The 11,621-nt window shown below is 35.3% G+C and overlaps 1 protein-coding gene across 1 annotated transcript in view; it reads left to right on the forward strand.

The window, feature by feature from the left end:
* Positions 1 to 11,621, forward strand: part of GPR98 (G protein-coupled receptor 98) — a 962,819-nt gene that overhangs the window by 47,996 nt on the left and 903,202 nt on the right. The window contains 6 exon segments of the mRNA XM_006875701.1: positions 1,264 to 1,390; positions 1,488 to 1,673; positions 2,416 to 2,596; positions 4,068 to 4,231; positions 5,255 to 5,378; positions 6,344 to 6,610. Coding sequence (XP_006875763.1) covers positions 1,264 to 1,390; positions 1,488 to 1,673; positions 2,416 to 2,596; positions 4,068 to 4,231; positions 5,255 to 5,378; positions 6,344 to 6,610 — 1,049 coding nt within the window.

An 11,621-nucleotide genomic window follows, 5' to 3' on the forward strand; every position in this document is an offset into this window, starting at 1 on the left:
TTTAGCATAGGGTGACATAATTTAAGAAAGTAAAAAGCTGTTTGATGCTCGGAATGGTCTATTATATTTTATATTTGGATTAATTTTTCTTGTCTTCTAGCTTGTGTGGACAAAGGAAATTTCAATTAATGAAAATATTAATATTGAAGAAACATAGGAATACTTGATATTCATATGTTTTATTGGAATATTGAAGTCATATGAGCTCATATGACTTTAATAACAACATTATAAATAACTGTCCTATTATGCTATCACTTTTGTGACATACTAATATACTAATATTGTTTGTCAGATTTCCTAAAGCTATGAAAGGATATTAATTCAGATTATATATTTAATAGGAAGCAAGCTGTGCTTTTACATATTAATTATGGCTTCATTGTGATTTTGAGATCTGATCATGAGTGCTCTTTGGTTCAATAGGAAGTGACATTTGGAAAGGTTTAAAGCAGCTTGCAGGATTGAGAATTCTCAAAGAGCCTGCTAGCTTTTAAACTCTCAGAGCCTTGCAGTCCAAGCCCCTTTGATCATTCTAATTACACACTGAGCATAAAAACCAGAAATAATAAAACACCATATTGCTTTAATATGTTCTTTTGAGTGATGTATAGGAATTGTTATAACATGCCATACATCTCAATTGATTTTTTTTTTTCTCATATGTCCTACATTTTCATTATTTTAAAAGGAAAAAGAAAAAAACTGCATGAGGTTAAAGTTGTAGTGAACCAAAGTAATGTAAAGGACACAAAATATTTATAAAACTGAATCATAGGCTCAATGCAAAGTTCATTTTCTATTAGTTTGGCATACTAGATGTACCATTAGTATCATTTTATGCAATTAGATTTTAAAAGAAATTCAAGTGAATATAAAATTAAAACATAATTTTTAAATATATGTTTTCTAACTTACGTAGTAAATTATAATTTTCTAACAACTCTATGGAAACAAATCTATAAACTATGATACTTCATAAAAATAAAATATAGTACATTTATAGCAGTTGGTTACTAATATTGATATACATATGCAGTGTATGGTTTCAGAAAAAAAAAATTCAGTGAACACAGAAGTAAATAAAAGTTCTCTTATAACTGTTGTGAGTATACTTAATATACTTAAATCCAATTATGATGTTAATTCCTAGTAATTTCCTTTTCCACAATTTAGAAATGTAAATATTACATTAGAAACCTGGAAGTTTTAAAAGAAAAACTGTAGTCATATAGTAACCTTTACCCCTTCTGATTTCTCCAGGGTCAATTTGGAAAATCAAGTTCTGAAATCTGGATATACTAGCCGGGATCTAATTATTTTGGAAAATGATGATCCTGGGGGAATTTTTGAATTTTCTCCTGCTTCTAGAGGACCCTATGTTATAAATGTAAGTATGAAAGAAATTCAGACTCCCATGCTCACAAATTCAGGAGAATACCATTAAGAAGCCGACAAATGTTTGTGAATTTTTGTTTTCCTTTAAGGAAGGAGAATCTGTAGAGCTCCACATCATCCGATCCAGGGGAGCTCTTGTGAAACAGTTTCTACACTACCGAATAGAGCCAAGAGATAGCAATGAATTCTATGGAAACATGGGAATACTAGAATTTAAACCTGGGGAGAGGGAGATAGTAATCACCTTGCTCACAAGATTGGATGGGATACCAGAGGTATGAGATTTTTTATTTACCTTGTGCTTTTGCTGAAGATTGATATTACCTAGCATACTGTGAATATATATATTTTTCAAATTTGCAAAGAGGCAAGCAAGGAGAAAGTGGGCAATAAAAGATTGAGTAGTGCTTATGTTTGAGGGGAAAACAAGCCAAAAAACAAAGCAAGATTCATTCAAATTTTATTGGTGTATATTTGTCTTAAATACATAAATACCAAACAATCGGAAACTTTCGATGTATGATTAGTTTTCATCTTCTTTTAACTTGTTAGTTGTTTACCCTTATTTCATGTAATTTCTATTCACTGAAAGTTTACTGATATGGTTTTGAACTGAAGAAGTTGCTGTAAAATTATTTTTAAAGTAAATAGATTTGATTTATATTACTGGAATCAAGGTTAGTTCCATTATGCTTAAACACCAAATGTATGTTTAGTTTTAAATTTATTGTATTTTATTTATGCATTACTTTGACTAGGCAGTCTAGATAAGGTTCAGTCTTCTTACAGTTTTAGGATATCATAGTGTTTTATTTAGTCCCTTTTGGATAATGCATATTTATATTTGTTATTTTAATTGATGAAAGAAGGTTCAAAACATTTTTAAATGATATCATCTGATTTGCCTTTTAATGCATTGGCTATTTTTGAAACATTGAATATTTGTAAATATGTAGGTTTTATTTACTCTAAAAATTTCAACTCTATGTTTTCCCTCATTTGACATGCTTAATTTAGTTGGATGAACATTATTGGGTGGTCCTCAGCAGCCATGGTGAATGGGAAAGCAAGTTGGGAAGTGCTACGGTTGTCAACATAACAATTCTGAAAAATGATGATCCTCATGGGATTATAGAATTTGTGTCGGATGGCCTAATTGTCCTTATAAATGAAAGCAAAGGAGACATTATCTATAGTGGTAATTTATTCTGCTCCCTATATTCTATATTTACCAAAGGTGAAATAAATCAATTTTTAAGTGTTTTTTATTTTTCTATTTTATTAACTAGCTATTTTCAGTTGCCCAAAACTGTCTTAGAAATTATTTGCAGTGCAGAATTTGTCTTTTTTTTTCTCTCCAACCATATTTTGTGTTGCTGTTTGTATTTCTTACACTGTACTGTGATGTTCTTGATGACTCCAGTTATATTTTGATTTCAATTCACAATATGCAGTGCAACTCAAAACAATGAGCCAAGTCAAATAGAGAAACTGTAAGTTACTGCAGGAGAATTATTAAAATGGTGAGAAATGAGAAGTGTTGTCTTTCTAGAGCAGTGTCTACCTAGGTAAGAAAATGACTTTTGAGTGTGCACCTTTCCTTGGCAAATACCTTTATAGAGCTTTGTGATTCCTTTCCTAGTGACTGACCAAGGGAATTGAGCAGAACTACTCCTTAGGGTTTCCAAGACTGTAAATCTTTACGGAAGTCAAATCTCATGTTTCTTCCATGATGCAACTGGTGGATTGGAACCATCAACTGTGGGGTTAGCAGGTCATTGCTTAACCCACTGCATAACCAATACTCCTTGAGGACTTTGTGATATGTGCATCTCATTGATTATCAATCTGCTTTATGTGGCAAATGACTTTTTTTTTAAATGATTTATTGTGAATTATGGGATAGTTTACATGGGAGAATATTACTTTTACATTCATTCCATCGTATATCATCTCATTGCCATGGTTACATCCCCTCCATGCAATCCTTCCCCCGTGACCCTCCACCCCCCTTTTTGGGTAGCCAATGTCCAATTGTGTGGCAAATGACTTTTAAAACCCCAAACTATGATAGAAAATTTTGACTTTATTTGATAACATACATCATCTACAGAGTTGAAGAAAGATGAGGCTTTCTGTGCTGATAAAGATTTATAACCTCGGAAACCCTATTTAGAGTCACTATGAGTTGGGATATAAGGAGCTCTGGTAGCGTAGTGGTTACGAATCGGGCTGCGAACCTTAAGGTCAGCGGTTCGAAACTACCAGCCGCTCCGCGGGAGAAAGATGAGGCTTTCTACTCCCGTAAAGATTTACACCCTCGGAAACCCTGTACAGGGTCGCTATGGGTCGGACCCGACTCGATGGCACTTACCAACAACAACAATAACAATGAGTTGGAACTGGCTTGAAGGCACTTAACAACAGCATCAACAGGCCTATTGGGGAGGATTAGGCTAATAATATTTTAAATTATTGTGTTTTTGGCAGAAGAAGACTAACTAATACATGTTTATATGTACTTTGGAGTCTGTAGTAACAAGCAATAGACCTTTTTTGGTTGTTTGTTTTAAGTCTTATTACTATTTTTTATTTCAACAGTTTCTTACTCATCATTTTTGAATTGTTTGATATATATTCATATACATTATATATTTTTTATTTCACAGCTGTTTATGATGTAATAAGAAATCGAGGCAACTTTGGTGATGTTAGTGTATCATGGGTGGTTAGTCCAGACTTCACACAAGATGTAGTTCCCATCAATGGGACTGTTTTCTTTGGACATCAGGAATTTTCAAAAAATGTCACCATTTATTCCCTACCAGATGAGGTAAATGTTACATTTATAGTATTTTGTTTTATTTGTTTTAGCTGCACAATCATTATTTTTTAATTAAATAATTGAATAACTGGTAATAAAGAACTCAAGTATTAAAATATCTGCCTAGAAGCAGGAAAAAATACTATGTTTTTGTTTCTGTGAAGGCATTTTTACCTCTTAAAAGTGACAAAGGTCAGTGGCACTGCTTATGTGTCAAATATCAGTGATTCAAAGCTGTGGGGAATGTTGATCCCTGTGCTAGTAGATAGGTCTTGTGAAGATGAGGTCACCACCCTCTTTCAAGACTTTACACGGGTATCCTGTGGTTCAGTCTCAGAATCAGCACAGTGGGCCAGATGGATCCTGGATCCAACATGGTGTTTCTTCTTATTGAAAATGAAGAGAAAGAAGATGCTATTGTAAAAGTATGTAGCAACAATGGAGAGTGAGATTTTCTGAAGAAAAGGACAGTTATGGCCCTAGGGCAGTTATGGTAGCCTGCCTCCTTCCCCCATATTTTTTAAGAGAAAAAAAAAATCCCAGCACTTTTTTGTTTTAGAGTGAGGAAAAGACCCGCTACATGGATAAAGGGAAAGATAACCAATGTCTACTTGGGGATATATTCTCCAGAGCTATAGGGAAACTCATCTTGTTTAAACATGCTTTATTTGGAAGAAATTTGTGCATGTATGAACTGGAAACCTAGTAGTAATACTTCTTGACTTAATTCACATTTTCTGATTTCTTAGAGAACTAATAGGAGCTTGGAAGATCTCTATTTTTCATTTATATAAGGCAAACTATCTCTGTTTGCATGAAGTTTTCTTGTTAATAGAAATAAACTGTTTGAATAAACAATATTAAAATATTTAATTTAGTTTTGATTTGAATCCTAATTGAATATACAATGGCTCTGCCTCAGAAATGACATTGAGCAAAGCACTTTAAATATAAAAGATAATTTAGGAATATATAATTCAATTATATGTACAATGACCTGACTTTAAACATATATAACATATTTTCCAAAAGATTCCAGAGGAAATGGAAGAATTTACTATTATCCTACTTAATGCCACTGGAGGAGCTAAAATAGGAAATAAAACAACTGCAACTCTGAGGATTAGTGGAAATGATGACCCCATTTATTTTGCAGGTTGTATTTCTATCTTATTTGAGTGAGTTTGCATCTTTCATACCAGTATATATTTTAAGATAAGATTATATGCCTTCGACTTAACCATTTTACAATGCAATCAATATGTATTGCAACATAACTTCATGATTTGTTTAGATGATTCTTTTTTTTTTTAAGTTTTAAGATATTTCTGAGATCTTCTGAAGTAAAAATAAAATAAGTACTATTTTATTAGGCTTTATCACCTTCCTTTAAATTCTAAACTGTTTATTTTCTTTTATTCAGAAAAGTGTATTTTTTCCCATGATCTCCACACACATTCTAGCTGGTTCAAGTCCTAGGTATTATACTTAGTGACTTGTCGCCAGTCATCTTAATTAATATCTAGTGGATATATCATTAAGGTTTTCTTGTTTCTTTCTTTCTACTTTAATACTATCTTTAACCATTTGAGGCAATTTTCTTTTATTTATGATATTTAATTGGTGTCTAATTCTTTGTAAAACTTTTTGTGAGCTGTACATAGGTCAAGTTTACCATTGCAGAGATCTTTAAACCACTTAAGTTTAATTGATTCATATTATTAATACTCAGTTAACCTAATTAATGAATTGGTTTTTTGCTCAGCCTTATGCTAACTGCTGTGGTAAAAATAAAATATATCTGGGCCTGTTCTCAAGGAATTTTAAATTTGTAAGTAAGGGATATAAAACAGCAGGCAGAGTTTACAAAGATATGTAATTAACTGCTAAATTGGGTGTTAAAGACTGGATTAAGTAAGCTTTAAGGGAAGAGGAAGGCCATTGACTGGAAATAAAGGAAGCCCCATGAAAGAGTTGGGCATAGAGCTGATTTTATCAAGCAAAGAATCAATGGAAAGCATTTCTTGGGACAGAGAACAGGAGACAATGTAGACATCAATGATCTGGAAGTATGTAGATGATATGAAAAATCTCACTGTTCCTTTCTTATGAATATTTCAGAACCTCGTGTAGTGAGGGTTCAGGAAGGTGGAACTGCTTCCTTTACTGTTCTCAGAAATGGATCTGCTGATGTTGCCTGCACTGTACAATATGCCACCATGGATGGGAAAGCTACTGCAAGAGAGGGAGACTTTTTACCTATTGAAAAAGGGGCAACACTTGTGTTTGAGGTTGGAAAAAGAGAGCAGCGTATATCTGTATTTGTCAATGAAGATGATAGCCCAGAAACAGATGAGCCTTTTTATATAATCCTCTTTAATTCAACAGGTACATAAACTGTGTTTTAAAAACAAGTTCATTGTTTCAGTGTTTTATTGAGATGATAGTATGTATTCCTGTACAACAGTAGTGCCCATTATGACTGGGCAAGTGTAAATTTGTTATTATTTCTCTAATTTTTGGAGGGATGGGTTGAGAAATATGTTGAACATTCATGCACCTGCAGCTCAATGACAATATTTATCAACTTTTACACAGTGTGGCACAAATAAAAAATTATATAAGAAAGATAACATACTTAAAATGAATGAGCCCTGGGAATATAGCCTAGGTCTTCCCTGGAGTCTTGGTGTGGCACTGTGGGATCAGTACTGGACTGCTAACTGCAAGGCCAGTAGTTCAAATCCACCGGCCACTCCTTGGAAATCTTATACAGGATTGCTATGAGTCTGAAACAACTCAGTACTTAATAACAACAAGCCTTCCCTAGTCATTCAAGGACTGTAGGGACAGTTATCTTGTAACACCTACCCTTAATATCAGGGTCTTGAAGACACTGGTTGGGAAGTTGTTTTTGTAGGTGTTTGATCACAGTGGCTGTTTGATAATAATTCTCTAAATGCAGCCAAGGGAACAGGTGGGCTTTTCTTTCTCTTCCTCCTTGTAAATGAAGCAGGATGTTTTTATTCCATTGTGCAGATCTTGACAATATTTTGACCCCACCTTTAGTAAACTTAAAGGTTTAAAGTTTCTCTTGGTACTTACTTTATTCTTTTAAAAATACAAAAATCTTTCCTCCTGAATCTTTTGAGAATTAGTTGTTGTTGTTGTTAGGTGCCATCGAGTTGATAATGACCCATAGTGACCTTATGCACAGCAGAACTAAACACTGCCCAATCCTGGGCCAACATCACTACTATTGCCATGCTTAAGGCCATCGATGCTGCCACTTGGCCAATCCATCTCACTGGGGGTCTTCCTCTTTTTCTCTGACCCTCCACCCCTCCACCATACCATACTTCTCCAGTGACTGGCCCTTCCTGACAATATGTCCAAAGTATGAGAGACGAAGTTTGGCCATCTAGGCCTCTAAGGAGCACTCCGGCTGCACTTCTTCCAAAATGGATCTGTTGAATATTGAAAAGCACTTTCAATATTCTACGCCAATACCATAACTCAAAGGCATCAATTCTTCTAAGGTCTTCCTTATTCACTGTCCATCTGTTGCATGAATATGAGGTTATTGAAAATACCATGGCTTGGGTCAGGTGCACTTTAGTCCTCAAGCTGACATCTTTGCTCTTCAACACTTTACAAAGATCTTGTGCAGCAGATTTGCCTAATGGAATATGTTGTTTGATTTTTTGACTGCTGCTTCTGTGAATGTTGATAGTTGATCCAAGAAGAATGAAGTCCTTGACAATTTCAATCTTTTCTTCATTGATAAGAATATTGTTTATTGGTCCAGTGGTGAGGATGTTTGTTTTCTTTACCTTGAGATGAAATCCATACCGAAGGCTGTGTTCTTTGATATCCATCAGTAAATGTTTTAAGTCCTCTTCACTTTCAGCAAGCAAGGTTGTATTATCTGCATATCAGAGGTCATTAACGAGTCTTTGTCCAATCCTGATGCCACGTTTTTCTCCATATAACCCAGTTTCTCGGATTATTTGCTCAGCAGACAAGTTGAGTAAGTATGGTGAAAGAATCCAACCTTGTTGCACACTTTTCTTAATTTTAAAACATGTTTTAGAACATGTTCCCATGTTCTGTTGGAACAACTGCCTCTTGGTCCAGGTATAGACTCCTCATGAGCACAATTAAGTGCTCCGGAATACTCATACTTCACAATGTTGTCCATATCTTGTTATGATCCACACAATCGAAAGCCTTTTTGTAATCAATAAAGCACAGGTAAACATCTTTCTGATATTCTCTGCTTTTAGCCAAGTTCCATCAGACATCAGCAATGATATCCCTCATTTCATGTCCCCTTCTGAATCCGGCTTGACCCTCTGGAAATTCTCTGTCAATGCATGATTGTAGTGTTTCTGTATTACCTTTAGCGAAATTTTACTCGCATAGGATATCAAAGAGATTATCTGATGATTTCCGCATTCCATTGGGTCACCTCTCTTTGGAATGGGCACAAATATGGACCTCTTCCAATCAGTCGGTCAGATAGTTGTCTTCCAAATTTCTTGGCATAGCTGAGTGAGTGCCTCCTGTGCTGCCTCACTTTCTTGAAAGATTTCAGTTTTCAATCCATCAATTCCTGGTGCCTTGTTCTTTGCCAATTCCTTCAATGCACCTTGGACTTCCTCCCTAAGTATCACTGGCTCTTGATCATATGCTACTTCTTGAAACAGTTGAACATTAACCAGTTCCTTTTGGTACAGTGACTCTGTGTATTGCTTCCATCTTCTCTTGATGCTTTCTGCATCATTCAATAATTTGCCCAAAGAATCTTTCAATAATGATAGTCGAGGCTTGAATTTTTTCTTCAGTTCCCCCAGCTTGAGAAATGCTGAATGTGTTCTTCCTTTTTGGTTTTCTGATTCCTGATCTTTGCACATTTTGTTGTAATAATTGGCTTTATCTTTTTGAGCTGATCTTTGAAATTTTCTGTTTAGCTCTTGCACCTCCTCATTTCTTCCATTAGTTGCACACCTCCAAATACATTAATGTGTTTTTCCTACTAGTAAGGACATTCTTGTATATAACCACAATATGGCATTTCTGAAAATCAGGACGTTAACATTAAAACAATTATTGCCATGTAATCCTCAGACCCCATTCACGTTTCTTCAGATGTCCTTATAATACACAGAGCAAAATGATTCAGCCCCCAACCCATGCATTGCATTTAATTGTCATGTGTCTTTAATCTTTTCAATATGGAATAGTTTCTCAATATAGTAGATTACAGGCTAGTTCTTTTGTAGAATGTCCTCATTTTGGGTTTGCCTGATGTTTCCTCATGATTAGAAGATTCAAGTTATGCGTCCTTGACAGGAATTTCACAGAGGCAATGCTGTGATTTTAGCATCAGTTGGCATATGATTTTGATTTATTCCTTTACTAAGATTTTCACTTTGATCAGGATTAAGGTGGTGTGTGCCAGTCTTCTCCATTATATACTTCATTTCCTTGGTAATTAATGTATATGAGGGTGAATAAAAATTTATACTCACTCTGGCAGTAGAACTTATTTTAAACAACTTTTATAAAAGACAACTACATCATTTTTTTACATTATCCCCTTGCTTTTCAATACAGTTTTTCTGTCAACAAGGTTTCACATTCCCTTATTTAAACATGTTTTAGGCTGAGCTGCCAGCTGCAAATACACTACTATATTCACTTCTTCATCAGAGGTGAATCTTCCATCTCGAAGAGCTGCTTTCAGGTGACCAAACAGGTCACCTGAAAGTCCGATGGAGCAAGATCAAGAATAGAGGGAGGATGTTTAACACCTCAAAATGGAGTTTTTTCAGAATGACAACTGTGTGAGCAGAAGGGTGCAGATGTGTATTTTCATGCAAGATCACAGCTGCCCTGGATAGCAGTCCTCTGTATTTAATCAGAAGTTTTCAGCTTCAGCTCTTTAGTGAGTACCTCACTGTAGTGAGCACTGTTGATTGTTGAACCTTTTTCCTGATAGTGTTTAAATACTGGTCCTTGTGAATTCCAGAAAACTGGAAGCATCAATTTTCCAGCTGATTATTGACTTTTGAATGTTTTCTTGGTTGGTAATTAATGATGTTTCCAACCCATATTCTGCCATTTACTCTCAGGCTGGTAGTGATGAATCCATGTCTCATCACCAGTAACAATTTTTTTTTTAAAGAATCTTTTACCTTTTTTTGAGTATTAGTCCAAATTTTGTTTGCAGATATCCCAACACTTCTGTTTATGCTTTTCCATGAGTTGTTTTGGTACCCATCTTGCCCAAACGTTTCAAAACAGAAGTCTATCATGGATTATTTCATAGGCAGAACCATGACTTTTTTGCAAAAAATTTGCAACATAATCATTTGTTTGTGTGACAGAATCATTTCATGTGGACAGGCATTTTATTATAACTGGAGTGTGGATAATTTTTTACTCATCTTTGTATTTTGTGAGGAGATACGTAAAACTTAGATATTTATCAGTATGGACTCATGATTTTTATTTAGTGCAGTGAGTTGTTTTATTAGAACCACGATTGATTTAGAGGCTCAAATTGTCTCAAATTTGACCTGTGGTAGCTTGTTTGATATGGCTGCTTTGTCTTTTTTTTTTTTTTTATAAGCAACTTTATATATATGTTTTATTGTGAATTATGTGATAGTTTACATGGGAGAACATTAGCCTTACATCCATCCTATCGTATATCATTTCATTGCCATGGTTACAATCCCCTCCATGCATCATCAACCAACCAAAGGGTATACACTACAAGCCTGCCTTCTGGTCATCAGCACACAGTCACTCTCCTTCTCTGGATCTAAAGTCCCCAGCTGCTCCATCTCTCCACATCATCATCTCTGCCTCCATCTCTGGCATCACAGCTTCTCTGGGTAGGGTTCCGCTCTCCATTCTTTTCCCTTGATGGTCCCAGGGACCTCCACTCCTAGACTGCAAATTTAATCACTCCCCTCCTTGCTAAAAAACATCTACCTTTACATTGACAACCCTGACAATCAGTTCTGATAACAATTATTCACTATTGTATTACAAGACACCTATCTGCATTTCCTTTTATCAGCTCCGCCTAGACAGATAGGATACTACTCAGTGGAGATTCTACCTTCCTCAACACCCTCTGGATCTAGGTTCCCTTCTTTTTTTTTTTTTTTCTTAAATAATTTATTGTGAATTATATTCATTCTGTCGTATATGTCTCATAGCCATGGTTACAATCCCCTCCATGCAATCCTTCCCCCGTGCCCCCCAGGTCTTCAGCACACAGTTGCTCTCCCTCTCTGGGTCTAGAGTCTCCAGCTGCTCCATCGCTCCACATCATCATCTCTGGCTCCATTTCAGGCATCACTGCTTCTCTGGGTAGGGTCCC

The sequence above is a fragment of the Chrysochloris asiatica genome, unplaced genomic scaffold (assembly GCF_000296735.1).
Source record: "Chrysochloris asiatica unplaced genomic scaffold, ChrAsi1.0 scaffold00336, whole genome shotgun sequence".
Taxonomy (NCBI): domain Eukaryota; kingdom Metazoa; phylum Chordata; class Mammalia; order Afrosoricida; family Chrysochloridae; genus Chrysochloris; species Chrysochloris asiatica.